The sequence below is a fragment of the Crassostrea angulata genome, chromosome 6, assembly GCF_025612915.1.
Source record: "Crassostrea angulata isolate pt1a10 chromosome 6, ASM2561291v2, whole genome shotgun sequence".
Lineage (NCBI taxonomy): Eukaryota > Metazoa > Mollusca > Bivalvia > Ostreida > Ostreidae > Magallana > Magallana angulata.
The window spans coordinates 28,790,565-28,808,589 of NC_069116.1; the positions used below are offsets into that span (position 1 = coordinate 28,790,565).

Genomic DNA, 18,025 nt, shown 5'->3' on the forward strand with positions numbered 1-18,025 from the left:
TTAATTCTATAAATAAGTTTAATTAGGAGATTAGAGGCGAACCCTGTGTCATTTTGCTTAAGATTTGGAGGGCCCCATTCTTCTAAACAACTCTCTCACGACGCATTGAGACCTTAATTATAGTACGGATTTGATTTAAACATCTAAATTTGAATTTTATGTTTTCATTACCTTAATTGCATATTTATATGTGGGCAATGAAGAGTTCCCTTTGAAAACATAGATAGCTTGTTGGTGGTCGTCCTAAAACAAAATTAAATTGTCAACCCTCAATATTCATATTAATCCCCACACCTCTTTTAAGGCCAGGATTTATTGCCATGGCACTTGAATTCTATGTTTTAAATCACGGGACGCTTACTAATTATAAAAGATTCCAATTTTTTTTCCTCCTTCATGGAATTTTCAATAGGAAGTGGGCTTTAAAAATTCCAAAAGGGAGAGGCGCTCCACGCGAGCTCCCTGCATTAATAAACTGACCGATCCACTCGATCTGACCGCCCTAATAGGGTCTTGCGACACAATGAGGGGGTTTGCACCGATATCTTTGAACCTTGAAAGACAGAAACTGATAGGAAAAAACGACCTTTAGCAAAAAGCGCGTAAAAAAAGGGAAACCTGATCATGTAAAACTTGATTAAGCAATAAAATCAAATTATTACAAATCCGTTTTCTTGATCCTTTGAAAGTTAAATCCGATATTGAACAATTCATGTTTTATACCAAAAGATGTTATTAATTTGCACCATTGCATAACGTCGGTTCATTCGTTCCCTTTGCCTTTGATCAAGTTCGTTTGTGAATATGTAATTTTTCCGTTTTGAGTAATCAACTATTAAAAATCCGGAAAACATTGCATGACACTTTTTACGAAATTTTTTTTTTCAACTGATGAGTCAAAAAATTCATTCGAGCGTGACTTGATCATAGAGAGCTGATGACCTTTTGGGGGTGATTCGGTTGTAACTAGGGGGTTAGGGGATATAAAGTTGCCAAAATGCTAAGACACAAAAAAGCCAAGTCTGTAACATCAAATATCTATCTGTTACAAATCACGATTTTCCGAGTGTTACACTCACGAGCGAATCGAGTTCTCCCTCAGAATATGTATGCATACAAGGGTGCAATGGTGATAGGTCTGATCACCAGGGCTGGGTTTTACAAAAGAACTTACGACTTAGTCTTAAATATTTCTAGATTCGTAGAATGGTCTTTAATAAACAAAATTTATATAAAACCATTTATTTACAACTATTTTGATTTCCATAATTATATTTACAGCCATAAGAATAAAACAGTGATTAGTTAGTGATTAATTAGCATTCATTAATTTGGTCGTAAGTCGTAAGTTCTTTTGTAAAACGCAGCCCAGGTATTTATATATAAAGGAAGACATCCACAGACAGACCAACAAACCAAGAACTAGCGGTACCTTACCATCAATAAAAAACCCGTTTGCATAAAATTTTCTGTAAAGGAAAGTAGTTGAGGATAGAAATTTCGCTGTAAAAATGTGCATTTTTTTTTTTTAGTTTCGCCTTGTATGTATATATAGCCAAGTAATATAGGCATAGTTGAAATATCAGAGAAATATTAGAAAAATAAAGCATTAGCACTTTTAAGTATTATGTGAAGAGAATCCCATTGTTAGTGTAGGTCGTCAGCGTGTGTTTATGAGACACAGGTGTACAAGCATAAAGAGAGGAGCCAATTATCCCTCCAAGATATGAATAACACACGAAAATGGTAATCTAATACAAATTTGTAATCGCTTAAATATTTCGATTATACGCCATACCTGGGTTAGCGGGTCGTCCGAGGAGCAATAAACAAACTGTTAAGGGTATATAATTTCTACAAAGATACATAAATTAATCCCTTTTTGATATTTTTCAATTCCTATACGGTTTTATAGTTCCCGTACTCCATCATTTTCAAATACTTCGTCGTCTTTTTTTTTTCTTCTTCTTTTTTTTTTTAAATGTCGCTCACGGTAAAAGACTTTAAATCAAATCTTTTCGAATCCTTTGAAGGATGATAATTAAAATATCTTAGAAAGAAAATCAAGACATAATAGATGCTTGCATGTTTGTATTATTCCTTGTTGGAACACGAAACAAGAACTAAACGTTGGTTGTTTCTTATTGGGTCGCGATATTTTATTTCCTTTGAAAAATAACATTAGTAACAGGTATTTATTCAATGGAAGACATTGCATTTGTCTCGACCGAGGATTTTCAAAGCTATCAGCGGCATTATATATTGATTTTTTGTTAATGTAAAGATTGCATTTTTGTAACAATAACAGTAAAAAATAAAAATATCCTTCTGATGCTATTAACCGACCGATTTTATCTGATGCACATCGGGCAAAAAAAATAATAATATAAAATGTAGATTAATATCATTAAAAATTCAACGACTGATAAGTATCGCGACAAAAATTGCTCCGGAAAGTAATTTATTTTGTAATCAAGGCGAGATTCGTGTCGTTCGATCACTCCGGAAAACAAACAAAAAACAAAATTATTTAATGTGAGGGCAAATATCCAGTCCATTTACGACCAATCATAACGGTATTATTAAAAATGCGAATCAATTTCATCGTGTTTGCCTCTCTAAACGTTCGTTCGTCTATCCGCCTGATAGCGATCTTGATGCATCTTTGAACGCGCATCAGAATGCTGGATAGATATGAGTCATGCCCCGGTGTCATCTTCCCTTCTTCTTTATTATTCACAACATAAATACATATCATTTCTCAGATCGAAATATAGGAATTTCTCATTAAGAATATTCTCTCTTGTATTCTTTTTTTTATAACGATTCTTTTGTTTAGCACCTGCAGATTTTCCGAACCCATTATTTCTACAAGAACTCGTGTCAAATCGAAATTAAAACAATATTCCAGCAACAAAAGTAACAAAGAGAATATTGGGTGACCTAAAGGATTCACCCGATTATCAGATCATCTTTATTGTTAAATGGCACACTTGTATAACAACTGTCTCTAACAGAACTTATCTATATATCAGACTGCGCTCGGGTTACCTTTCGTGCGAGTCGCCATTTAGATGGCTGATGTACTGCGATCGCCTCTTTAGGCGAAAAAGACCTTTAAAAGACTAATATTTTATCGTGTGTCGCAACATTTATGACCCTTATTCACACTGATTGAAAATGGTTGAACAGTTGACATATCCATGCGCGGTCAAAGACATAAAAACCAAGGATCAATATAAAGGAATCGATCGAACACGCGCATATTTAATTTCTTACCTGTTTCTTTTTCCCAATTTTATAAGATAAGAATGGACAATCTATTTATATAAAATTATGCGTATCACATGGCTCATTGGAACATTTAATTGGTGCTTGGCCAGTACCCCAAAGGTTGCTGGTTCGAGTCCGTCTGTGGTCACATGATGTCCTGTGCTCTGTCCTCAGACAAGACACTTTACCTGCATTGTCTTAATCCATCTATGTTTCATATGTTCCTGAATCAATGGAAGTTTAAGAGATCAATCATTTATTGCAGGAAACAAAATTTATAATCAGTAGAAAAACCAATTATTGAAAACATAAATCATAAAATTTACATTGAAGGGTTTTTAAACAGATTCATATGCATAGAAAGTTATCAGCAAATCTAAGATCGAAAAGTTGCGTTGTAGCGAAGTAACGTATATCGTATGACGCTCTAATATGGAATGACGCTCTAATATGGAATGACGCTCTAATATGCCCTTAGAATATCGTGTTCGATTAGAATACAGTTGCCTCTTCCCGAACACTAGAAGTGTTCTTTGGAGAAAAACGGCAATAGATGCTCAAGCTCTGGCCCCGCCGTCACCAACTTTCCTCAAGCCAATACGCAACCTAAAGTATGAGTATAATACTATTGACCCCAGATTTGTGCACTTTTTTTTTAAAGTTGAGGAATGAGTCGATTGATTTGAAAATTTTGGTGACGGTAGAGGCTACTTGCATACCCAGGCATTAGGCATTTACATAGTACATGCATATGCCATCATTGCAAATACAGTGCTTTAGCGCAATAATGTTTAGTTATGAACAAGATATATATAAGCAATGGTTGCTTGAAATTGTGCATATCTCTGGTATCTCAAATAAAGCTGAAAGCGAGTTCAAGTGAATGCATGTACATGTACCCTTCACCGGCTAACCTATTTAATTATTGGTATTTTACATGTACTTAATTTTGCCCACTTTGATTAATATGCTTAACTAAGACCAGGTGTACGGTAAATAACAACAGTGCATGAGATTTTATGATCAGGTGTGATTATTTGGAGGGCGGGTTCACATAATTTATGTTAATGAGTCCGTGATGTCATGCTTTTATGCAAGAGATGACAAGTTTGTTTACTTTTATATTAGGCGAATATTGCCGGGCTTTTGAACGAACGGACTATGACTGCCTTTAAATGAATAGGCGATAAAATAATAGTGTGCTGTCAATAGATCAGGATTACACAGCATAGATCATTCCGTGACTTAGAAACATCGGAGAAGTATGAAAATTATATAGATAACAGATGTAAACAGATTGACAATATAAGCCCCTGTAAGCCGGTAGTTAAATTATTGATATGTACCGGACAAGTATATTAGTTGTTATAAAGAACTTGATAGATTTGTAATAAATTAATAGACGCCGAAAAAAAATCCCAACTGCCCGCCCATAATTGCGATAAGAAAACATTGCATGTGAAAGCCCCGTGAAGTACGGTTGTACTTTTGGCCAAAGGTTATGAATGTCTACGAATATTTGCAGCCGACGGTTAATAAAACAGAAGACACAGATTTCTTGCATAATTGATGACCTTATCATATTGTACGATTTGGCGGATAATCACCTTATTTGTTGTTATCTATAGTCGGCGGGTGGGAGATGGATAGCCAGAATCTCCAAATCTGATTGGTCGGTGCCAGACTGATACCGTACAGATACTGGACGGCCAGTCTAGAGGTGTTACGAACACCTTGCCTCTCTCGTTCTGTACCCAAAGTACACATGCCTTCACAAAACTGAAGGTATTTGTGGCATAAAATCGATGCTGTAATCAAAACAATTGCCACTTTCTATTTATGAATGTATAAGCAATTATGCGGAGAAAGGTGCACGAATGTTTGATGACCGATTTGGGGACCTTTTCCCCGAGTACTTTACGAAAAGCTTAACGTTTCTTTATCCAAACTGAACATTTTTTAAAATCTACATTGTAAAAAAAATAATCAAACAACGAGTTTAAACCTGACTTAATTTACAGTTACAAAGCAGTGAATCTGAAGTTGACAGAAAACTTAATTGACTTGTTTAGAACCCCATTTTCGGCAAAATTAAGGCATTTTGTGAATACTAATATGGCTGTTAGCTTTACAAGTCAAGATTTTTATACAGTTTAAGCAAAAATTTCCTCAACTAGAATTCCATCTCTATGCGTCTATACTCTTTACTTTAGATTGAAAAGAGATGTTGGTGGAATTATAATGGTCTCTCGAGATCAAAACCCAATATGACCATTGCTGACCTTTGACATTCTTTAATATCTCGAAAATCTTTTGCCATAGTCATATATGAACAATTTTCGGTTTATTTACACATCCTTGGTAGTGTAGGAGTTCTATGTTGCATTTTACATAGAGTACCACCTGGTCAACCAAACACATGTATTATGACTACTAGCACAGTACTTTTGAAGAAACAGACCCGTGTGGAGAAAATAACAGACAGATCGACAATGGATTATGACAATGCAAAAATACAATTGAATCTGAAGCAAATAACTGAGTCACTCAAAGGCATCGGAAGCAAATTGGAAAGGAAGAAGACTTATAAGAAATCTTGACAAGCAAATAAAAAAGGTTTTCGTTTATGATTCTGTGTAACTTTGCAAAAAAGCGAGGGGCTAAGCCCCTAGTCCCCCCCCCCTCTTGTAACTTGATGTTATACTGAAGATAAACTGACTTTGACCCGTCATTGAGCACTAAACATGGACGATTTTATTGCATAGTTATTTAATATATATGATGTCTATTTTACACACTCGCTACTGTGCATATGTTACACTATCTTTAAGGACACACTGTTTTCTATAACCACTAAACTTCATGATTTGCAATGGTGTTGTCAGAAAGCTAGACCCATCAGATCTCTTCCATGCAATTTAACCATTCTGATCCTCTCAAAAGGTAAAGCTCCAAAGTGGGAAGAAAAGATTTTTTGGTAAATATGTCGATTCCAACACAAGGTTATCGAATGTTCTTTGACTTGCTCTGATCTGCGCGGTTCCTCTGTGTGCGATTTGAGCTCCGTTATCCCTACGGTTGCCGGTCAACACTTGATATCGTCAAAGTAAACTTTATGAAATAAAATCTATGCCCCCTCCAAAATGGTAAGGTTTTGTTTGAATGAAGTAATATCAAGAAAAAACAAACACAGAACGATCGTGCTAATGACCCGTTCCCGGCTCTGAATTTACTTCTCCATAATAAATATATTTCTTCAACTTATTTAATCGGCATTTCTTTATGTGTGTAGAGAAAACCTTTAAATGGCGTATCGCAGACGACAGTCACTGGTTCATTTTCATAAATAAATCAAAAGCAAAAATTCGATAAGAAGTGTATGGATTTTATCGCTATTCTAATATCTTCTGTCAATCGCAAATAAATAGCCTGAAAAATTAGATTTTGAAATAGAAATTTAGAATCATTTGCTATCAAGTGCTTTGAAAAAACCACGATAAAGAGCTTTTATTTATGTAGTTATAATTTGTGCACATTTCTTTTCGTGTGAAGCCTAGAATCGGCCGCTCCCTGGAAAACGGAAACCCTTTGACTGACCTGGCAGAAAAGAAAAAAAAACTATATACGTTATAAGACTCTAGCACGAACAGTCTGCAACGAGTTCCAAGACACGAAATGCTTTAAGATGTAGAAAGGTTGATCAATTATTCAAAAATGTTTCTTCTGAAATAATATTTTATAGGTTACATAGTTTGGTATGGTTTATTGTTCATCCTAGATGTTTGCGACCGATGCCAATGTATGTACATGTATATCAACAATTAGTCACCCAGAAATGATCAGGTATCTAGTGTACATCGTACACTGTCTGTCTGAAACATTTGGTAACTTATATTTATGTAAATACCTATATATTTTAGGACGACCCACCCTCTTTGTTTTGATACCCTTTATTATAGTTCATAGAAATAAATATATACTATCAGCTTAATCAAATATGAGTCGCAAGACTTGATCTTTTTTTAATGTATTGTTAGACTAGATACTTGAATAAAAAGCTTTTAAATCTGCCCTTATAATTATACGTTGTTAAATTACTAGGTAAATTGGTTTTCAATATAATTTGAAAACATAATCTTTTCGTTCATTTCACCTGTCCCACCCCCATGGACTCCGGATCAGCCCGTATCACGGTGCCCCGTCGATCACAGTTATGAAATGACAATCTCTTATGGATACATGATATCCTGCCAAGAAATATTTCACAGAACCTCGATATTTGTCGAGGCAAACTTCTTTTTATTTTCATGGAGTGTATGAAAAGTGACTACATTCATAAAACTCACTCGTGTGAAAGAGCACGAATTTAACAGTTCCGCCATGTTTAAACATTGGAAAGAGACCACCTGCGTTCGGTATTGCTTGGGATGGGTGATATGATATTGAAAGGGGAAATTATCATGATTGTGTATACTTAAAGATTTGACATACGGTGTCATATTTATGCAAGCATATTTAATACTGGTTACATCACAGGTTCGCGAAGTGCCAGAATCACGCAGTGGTTTGAACATAATTGCAATGTCCTCTCCGGCACTCTCCATAGACCTAGGATATCGGTGGTTGTGGGGATATATGGGGGCTTGTGTCTATTATCAGAAGACATGGTCAACCCGTAAGCTAGATTCTGAAGAGGGTTTCTCATTATCAATGCCATGGTATATAAATATTGCTAATATAACGGTAAATATCAAACTATTAACCGGTATATATAAGACCCTACTATCTGTCTGAAGCCTAAACGACTGAATTTTCGGAAATACCAGTATCTGGTAGTGAAATACTCAGGAAGCATAGGAGACTTGCTATCCTGATCAAAATAAATCAAGTCTGGACAAACAAGCCCAAACAACAAACTGATAGCCCTTCTATTCAGGGTAACTAACGCATGGTTAACTATAACCGTTAATACATGTATAAAGGTCATCTAACAAACCAATGCATACATATTTACTTGAATACCTCGACATACCATGCTTACAGAGGATAACTTATCTTGGGAAACTGTCCACAGTTAACATCGTACGTATATACATGTACATCTAAGAGTCTTACAATACTGTGGATAACTAACCCTAACAACGTTCTTAGCACTATATGAATAACTAACTCTAGGAAGCAGCTAACATTGTGCACGGATAACTAACCCTAAACAGAACCTCTTACAGTGCGGATTAACTAAAATTTTCCATTTTGGACATGTATACTTATACGACACAGGCGTGGTTCATCAAAACTTGATGTATGTATTAGCACGACATCGACTCTTGTATAAATGGTCTAAAGTTGAATTCCCTGGCCGACATCCGATGTCAGACGTCAAGGGCAGAGTGAAAGACACTTGAAGAGATGTAAAAAAAAAGTTAGAAGGAAAAGATAACAAAATGTTTTAAGCAGTTATCATAGATCGATAAGGCACTCAAGTAGGTGTTTAAAAGTCATTCCAACCACAGGTAGATATAGTTTTGTAGAAAGCATTTAATTTAGTATACATACCAGGTATTTGATGTTATTGTCAATTAGCTATATGGGTCTTAGCTTATTCTAATATTCTGCATGTACAACCGCTAATTCTAATCGTGGTATTAGGGAGTTTGAACATACCCGCGACGCAAGGATGTGCGCAGTCCGCCGCGGCTCTAAGGCGGAAGTGAAATATCTATAGCCTTTACCAATGCGATGAAGCAACACTGGGTTATACTTGTACCTAGCCTTCTGACAGAGGACAGTGTTGACAATCTGACCTTGTTATAGTATACTAAGGCATATATGTACATATATCTTGTTGGTATTTTGATCCCAAATTAAAATTGCCACCAGCAGAACCAAGCTGTTTTTAGAGAATACCACACCTGAGACTACAATTTTCTTTAACACCTTTCCCTGTTCATATTTATCTATTTTTCACAATACAGACTCGGTGGTCCACAGCGGTGTGCCCCGTATATAGATGTAGTTAAATATACCTACTTGTATACATTTACATCAAGATTATGCATACATACAGGGAATCAAAATTTATGCATGAACATAAGCGGACATTTTTGTGAAAATCATTGTACGAATGTCTACACTTGATAAGCATGCATTAAGTACAGGTGTTAATCTGTATTTAGACTCTTTTTCTTCGACAAATTATAATCCGCGCCGTGACTACAAAGAGCGGCGGTCCGGGGCTCGGCGAGTTCGCTGTAGTGGGCTCACTTTGAAGCGCTGCATGTCACTTTATTTTAGTGCGACCTTTGTATCTCCTATAATAAATGTTGCATAAAATAATTTGTCCTGGTCTTAAAAGTGACAATCTATTTATGAGTTGGCGCAGCAAGAGACGAATTAAGGGTGAAAGAAGATGTAGCGCCCATGGCCAGTCAGGTGTGACATAGAGACAAAAAAACATAGGTAATAATTCTTCTATTTAATAACGTTATGGTGATCCAAGCTTCTTCTTAAGTATGACACACACAGGTCGAGCAAAATATCGTCAGCGAAAATTTTCCCACCTTTACATGTTTTAGATACAGTGAAATGACAAAAATACATAAATGTCAGAAAGGTGAGTGAACCAGTTTATGTGGATAAGAGCTCTTTTGTAACTGGAGGGGCAAATTAAAATATCTTTGTGCTCTTCAATCTAAACATGTTAAAAAGATTTAATGAATACTAACGGCAAAAGATGGTAAAATTTCATTTGAAAATTGTTTACACATCCAAATTTATTAAACACAGGACTATGAACATTGCTCGTAGGTGAACAACCCTTTTGTGTATAGAAGATTATCACTCAAATGTTTCAGCTGTTACTTTATAAAACTAATATTCTTCTCTCGATAATGTTCCATTTATTATATCCAAATAAACTTGAAGAGTAATATTGAGAAGAATATGAGACACCTTTCTTATCGTGTCAAATTGGTAGAACACGATGGAGTGAAATTGACCACAAATTCTTATTAAAATGTCTATTCCAAGGATAATGAAGATTTGGATGAGGGGCTCTCACAACAAAGTTATATTAATGAAGATCTGTGCAAGCAATTGTGAAAAACAAATATATGAGAATGATCTTAATTTATTTTAAACTTGTCAACTGTTTCTTTTGAGAGTGAACTCTTGTTTGTTCAAAGCTCGAGCAGAAAATGAACGTATCATATCGTGCCTTGCTATGTGTCATGTCGCGAGAAAAAATCATAAAGCAACACAAATATTCTCATCTTCTTTCAGAAAATATGTCGGATGCCACTTAAAACACAAAACAACTTTAATATGCAGGCTTGTGTCAGTTCATAATTTATATAGAGAAATCCTATTCCAAGACCCTTAGTTCATATTACAATCGCTCCCATAATTTGTGTAAATAATATTTATAATTGAACTTGTTTATTCACTCCACGGGGCGGGTATTATCAAAAGTGTCATCCTCAAAATCCCCCCAAAGTGCATGGAATGCCTGCAAAATGGGTTTTATACATATAAAATGATATTTTGTACAGAATAAATTTACAAAGGCTTTGTCATGAGACAAATAAAGTATTTACATTGAGAGAAGTGTTTCTCTATACCTGTACAGGGAAACTCGATGTGTGAACATTTAATGGGGAAACTGACCACCCATCTCGTAATTGTGTGGTTGCGAGGTTTTTTCGTTCCGTGAGATTATGATTCTCATTTTTGTAAGTGGTCATTAAAGTGTTTAAACATACGATACCTTTATTACTACAATGGGTTTAAGGTTCAATTTTAAAAAGCATTTCTTTGATGATTCTGTGTCTTTTAACAAAGATAAATATGTTCTCAAAAAAATATTTTGACATTGTTCTTTGAATTAAAGATGAAAAGAAAATATTGCTAACCGCTAACTATGCAACATGTGCAGCGCGCAACAAATATAAAGCACCCGAGGCAAAAAGGCCGGAATTCCTTTATATTAGATCAGAAGAAATAATTTGTTAGGAGAAAAAAAATTGAATTAGGTGCATTGAGTAAACTTCGATTACAAAGGTGATCGCTTACAATAATTGTTCTGACATCCATTTTGTAAGGCTTGATTCATTGGCGGCAATTCACTATAGTGATATATCGCGTCATTTCTGGGCAAATTTGTTATTCTAGATTGGAAGAATTGGACATTACATAGCTTTGATTAATTTTTTCTTGTTGTTTATGCCTGTAAAACAAGATAGGTGTCAATATCTTGACGTATCCTGATTAAGTACATGGCGATTTTGCGAAGGTCTCGTTTCAATGAGTACAAGGTATTCTATTCAACTCCAATGACAGTTGTCAATGAACATATAAAAAAAATTATTTGTTTGGGGGGGGGGGGGGGCTGGATATCATAGAAGCTTCCTCTCGTGATTTTTCCATGGGAAATTGACTAACTGCATAAAAGTGGTCAGCAAAAATAATTATTGAATTATGTGGGATTTAGAAATTTTCTGAAAATTTTCTTCAACATAACACCCCGTCCACTCCATCTCCCTGCCTTCCACCCCATAGTTAAATTTATCGGTTATTATTTTTATCAATACTGTTGCACATCAGGGAAGAATGCATATCTGCGTATGTTACTTTGGAAATAAACATCAGAATCAATACTGATACTGGAAAACCACAATACGCGTGTGTATATATATATATAGAGAGAGAGAGAGAGAGAGAGAGAGAGAGAGAGAGAGAGAGAGAGAGAGAGAGAGAGAGAGAGATATACACTTAAGTGACGCAAGAAAAATACATGTGAAAATTGAAGTTAAAAAATCATTGGTATAAACCATAAAAATTGGCTATTGATTTTTTTTAAGTAAAAAAAGAACAGAAATAAAGAGTTATAACAAAACGATTTTGTCAGTTAGGATGAGTATCTTTTTCCAACATCTTTGACTTTTTGGAACTGAATTCCTGTGGGAATATGGCTGAATGCTTTCTAACATGTATACTTTCATTTTTCTGGACAGTTTTCGAACTGATGGAAATCGTTCAATTATTCCACTGGTGATCTTAAAATTGTAAATTGAAAATTGCTTGAACCAATCCTGGAATAAATTTTTTATAATAAAATTTTCCCTGTCCAAACTTCCGCCGATATCAAAAATTATGTGATTTGCTTTCGCTGATTTTTCATTAATTCCTTTCTTTATGTTTTCCAAGCAGGCATCGGGGAATACATGTGATCTGTAAGTACCACTGATTGCGGGAAATCGTAACGTGCTCTTTACATTTATAGTGCAAATCGCAGACCCCCAAGTGTCTGAATTTCTCAGTTACTCGACAATGTGCGTCTCTGTTAATGTTCGTCTATATATAAAAAAAAATATAAAAAAAAAATAAAATGAATAAGTTGTATAAATTCACATTTAATATAATAAAAGAATTCTCCATCGGTTAATTAACATGCTTTGCTGTAGATTTCCATATCTGAGTCGATTTAGCACAATTGACACAGAACTTATTCGTGATTGAGAATTGATACCTTGGATGAAATTGCTATTTCCGGTAATTTATCCGTAGTGATATGCAACGTGCATTTGAAATTCATCCTATGTCAATTATCTCCAACATTTCCTGCATATGTGTTGTACTCCAAATACACCGCTTTTCCATCTACAGTTTAGATAAATTGGACAGTTTTTGTGTATTCCAGTTTTTTATTATATACAAGATATCATAATTGCAGCATGTGCAAATAAAAAAAAACGTACAAAATTAAAAATACATGAACTTTAATAGTGAATTGAGTATCATAAGATATGATCATACATGTATCTATATTGGAACAATCGTTTGAAAGCAACTGTATAAATGGACAACAAGATATTTAATCGTAATCAGTGATTTTAGATGCAAAATCCTCGTCTATTCGATGTACATTCAGTCAGCTGTGATATAATCTCTCTCTCTCTCTCTCTCTCTCTCTCTCTCTCTCTCTCTCTCTCTCTTAAAATAAAACTGTATTGAATGTAAATGTAATTTTAGTATTTGCATATATTTGGATTACTTTTGATATACTGGAAAACATCTCAATATTTTGTCAGCTTATGGAGAAAAAAATATATGAAAATCTTGCAGATTAATGGATGAAGAAAATTAAAGGAAAATACAATGTCCGAATGGCGTGTATCTCATTAAATACTCCCTCCGCCAGAATCATGAAAGACTCGCAAAGTTTTAATACCATACAATGAAAACAAAAGAAATCAATGGCGAAAAAAAGAAGACATTACACGTGCATTCCCAATAACAGTAGCTTGATTCGTGGATGAAATGGGACAGACAGAATTTTTCATTACAGTTTGTTTTTCTGTGAACTATCCTGAATTGCACTGCTGTGAACATTATGACATTTAGGTATTCAGTGCTAAAATACATGTAATGCATGCGAAATGGTACTTGTACAGTTACGTATTAAAAAGCCGACTGTAGAATCGTTTCGCTAGAGTCCGGATCAGCTCATGAAACGAACGGGGACTTCAAACAAAGTGATACATTTTACATAACGCAGTGTCTGTCCGATGTTTTCCTATAGTTGATGGGAGCTTTTTACAGTCACAGTATACAGAGGAAGACCAGACAGTCGAAATATTGATCCGAAAGGTATGTGATGAAATATCCTTTTTTTTCTTCTGATATTAATACTCATAACAATGTAGGCTGGCTTTGTAATGGAGAGAGAAGAGGGCGGTCCTAATTATGTAAATTAGATTTTATCAATCTTGAATTACATCTTCTGACTGGCGAGGGAAAGCGTGGATTCTATCGCTTTGAAAAGCGGGCATAGGATTTTAAAATAGTACATCTTTGTTATCTAAAAACCTCATTTTCGTTTTAACTTTAATAGAATTACATTCGGTAATCGGAAACAGTTTTAATGTTAATCTTTACAAATTAAGTATAATAAAAGATGTAAGTTTTTTTTCTTTGCATAATATGTTCGCCAAGTCATTCATTGAAATGTTGCTTTAAAATTCTATTAAGGATGTTGAGAAAAAATCTTTATAACAGATTAAAATGAACCTTACTATATATGTATATAAGAGTATATTTATACCTTGATTACATATCATAAAATTCTTGTCGATGAGATTTTAGAACTTTCCCTTTTTTTAATAATTAAAAAAAATAATCTTAAAACAACAACAATTATCTGCCAATGTATACATTTATTACTTTGAAATTAAATCAAAACGTTCTTTTTAAAAATGTTTACAGTTGTAGTTCAAGTTTTTTTTTTTGTTTCCATTCAATGCTTGATGTATTTTATAAATTTAATATAAATTAAAATTTGAAATTTGAAATTTAATAAGATAGAATGTTCCATTCACTCGATTTATAACCGTTATAAAAAGCTGAGAAATTAATACAATTCCTTCAGTTATCGGACTCGTGTTAAAATACAGATATATTTTACATACCGGTATTCAAAACAATCGAAACACTGTTAAATTCCTTTACCGTTATCCTTAGATAAGTGCTTTTTTATTATTGAACAAAAGAAAAAAGTCAAAGAAATAATAAAACAAGAAAACAATCCCAAGGCATGCTTCTAGACATGCCCAGAGAACACGACAAAAAAAAAGCATTAAATAACCATTACATAATTAACTTTAATTCTTTGTAACCGAATAAATCCAATTTGCAAGCCGACCTAATCACAAAAACTCTACCATTGAACGCAGTGTAAATATTTGTTTAAATTATTTCCAATAAATCGATAGCGTTGTATTGAATTCTTTTGAGTCAATATTGTAAGATATCTCATTGCGTTGAAGCGATACAACATTACATGCATTGGCAAGTTTCAATGGAGAGAGAGAGAGAGAGAGAGAGAGAGAGAGAGAGAGAGAGAGAGAGAGAGAGAGAGAGAGAGAGAGAGAGAGAGAGAGGGAGTTAAACGTTCTTTTTTGGGATGGTTTTGTATCTTTCTTAATTTTTTTTTAAAAGACTTAATGTGGAATCATAAAACATCAACAACAAAAACTATATGTTTGTCAACCTATTTAAAAAAAATCTTAGAGAGAGAGAGAGAGAGAGATGAATCTTATGTCAGTCAAAGTGTATTAACCTTAGTCATTCATTAAAGGCAAATCCATACTGAAACATTCATACGAGTAAACATGTTAATTATAATTGCATTGCATAAAAATAAAAATAAGATGCTCAAATCATAAACAATTTATTTGTTTGATCTCTATTGCACGATAGGTTTTTGAACTGTAATGAGGAATATACAGCAATTAAGGGAGATATGACGTTTCCTAATTAGTGTTTATTTTGCAAAAAATGATGAATGGGGCGCATGTGTACAATGCAAGTGAAAAATGATGGCTCATTTTATTACAATTTCATGACAAAATAAACAAAGATATTATTTCTATTTTTTCCCTTTGAGTTGTTTTCTAACGAATGAAATCGTCCAAGCATCTAGAAGTCTATTTGATTGCACAACACGTAAAATAATTCTCTCCCATCGTCGATTTGAACATGTATATGGTCAACAGAAGTTATATAATTATCCATCTATGTTTATTTTTCTCGAATTTATGAGTAACACTATGTCAGATATTTTTACTCAAGATTAACAAAAAAAATTGACAAATATTCACTAGTCACGCAAATCGTCGTAATGTTTGAACAAAATATTAAAGAAATAATGCGCCCACGAAAGGATTTTTATTGTTACCGTACAGATAATTTAATCAACAAAGAAAATAGATCTCGCTTTCCTTTCTTGTCCAAACCGCCTGTGTTTTCATTACCTTTCGATTAGAGTAAAACGTCAAACCGGGGATTGAAGCTCATTATGTATGCATAACACGCCTATTTTAATAAAAATACTTATAGAGGACGAAGATAAAATTATGAAATATAAAAGCCAATCGGTCTGTTTGCTAAGACCCTCCTTACATTTAAATTCTCACCGCTGTGTAAGCCATCTTTCACTAACGCGTCACTACGATAGCCTAGCTAGATAATTGGCATACGGGATCACAACCGTTGAAAACCAATCAGATTTGAGCCTCGCTATTTGATTATAATAATCTGAGCGCATAACAATAATCATATTTCTGACATGCGCGTTAAGATATTCAGAATTTGCAACAGTGTTAAACTTATTTCATTTTGAGATACACGATGTCGCGTCGAAAGCAACCGAAACCTAGGCATATAGGAACGGAAGACGAACTAGCATGCATTTTACAGAATGGTAAGTGAATTCTTTTTGTTCACGGACTTTTAAAAGTTGCAGTCACAGGTGTACTCAAGAGTATTCGCACGATTTTTCTGCGGAGTGCAAATAGTATCCATTCCGGCCGGCCATGTGCGATTTGTTTACCTTTTACACGTTGAATAGTCCGTGAGACTTTTCGCTGTAAATTGGTTGTGTAGAATATCCAGTAGCATCAGTTGGACATTTAACAAGACCTCTGTAGTGTATTGGATAGGATTTTTTGGGGTGTATGAATTCACGCTCTAAAAAAACATGTTGTTTCTCCACAGTCGAAAAAATCCGCGAAAATCCACTGACGTATATTTCAAGTAGGTAAGAAATTTTACTGGTGCACATTTTGGCGTATTAATCCAATAATATAATTAATATTAGCTTCTAATAATATATCTTCTTTTTTTTTTTATTAATCAAGATCCAATTTCTTATTTCGAGGTAAAAATAAAAGTCTTATTATACCCTCAATATCCTGTATGAGAAATAGCTTGCTTGTTTAATATATTTCTCATTATTGTTAAAATTTAAAGTATTTATTCAATATATAAACTATGTAATGTTAAATCATAAAATCTGAGATGCTCTGCAAATAAGGATTATTTAAACTACTTAATCTAATGCTTTTAAATGTTAAAAAAAAAGTTCTGAGTAGACACATCTTAACAAATTGACAGATAAATTATTGATTGAACTTTAAAAACTGAAATAAAATTTGTAAAATTTTTATTAAAAGGAAGAGAAGAACTCAAAGTTGATAAACATATTGAAATTTTGAATTAATATTCTTTAATATCTAGAATTAATGGTGATTTTACCTTTTGCTTACACCTGCTTTGAAGTTTAAACAAGCAAATCAATAGCGAGCATAAAGGTGTTTCAATGTATTTATTGGAAAAATTAATAGTAGATTAAGTCTTGATCCTCTAAGGGTCCTTGTATTTGATGAAAAAGTCGTCCATTTCTTATCGTTTATTTGCGGTAGAAAGAATTCCTAAATTCTATATACGTGCTTGAAACTGATAAACGGGGATATTTTAAAATATAATATCAATTTTGAAGAATTGTGCCAATATTACAAGGGTTCTTGAAATCGAGTAAAGCATGTTGTACACGGGGTAGAAAGTCTTACTGACATTTACAAATCAAACAAAAGATTATTATAAATCATACTTTAAAATCCCGACTTGGTATCAATGGCTATCTATTCTATTGAAAATTTCAAGATAGTTGAGAAAACGTAAATTGATAAGACGTAGTAAGCCTAAGGATTAAAGAACAGGCTGGCGATTGTCGAATTTGGCTGGAAACCTCACAAACTTGGTTGCTATATGGATAAATATCAAATTAAAATATAAAGTTGTGATATTTTTTTTTTCTCTTGGCCTGTCCCTTATGGGGAAAAATTGTCACCCTTCCCATGTATCTCACACTTGTGTCAAAATTTGTTTAGTTGAAGAATCCCTCTCATGCAGTTTT

The 18,025-nt window shown here is 33.9% G+C and overlaps 1 protein-coding gene across 4 annotated transcripts in view; it reads left to right on the forward strand.

Annotated features, from left to right (window-relative positions):
- Positions 1–16,281: 16,281 nt before the first annotated feature.
- Positions 16,282–18,025, forward strand: part of LOC128187012 (sal-like protein 1) — a 40,841-nt gene continuing 39,097 nt past the window's right edge. For 2 of the 4 annotated variants that reach the window (XM_052857034.1, XM_052857035.1), the window contains exons 1-2: positions 16,282–16,531; positions 16,825–16,863. In XM_052857034.1, coding sequence (XP_052712994.1) covers positions 16,459–16,531; positions 16,825–16,863 — 112 coding nt within the window. In that variant the 5' untranslated portion in view covers positions 16,282–16,458. Of the gene's footprint in view, positions 16,532–16,824; positions 16,868–18,025 lie in introns of those variants that run through there. The other 2 variants (XM_052857036.1, XM_052857037.1) reach the window with 2 other exon arrangements.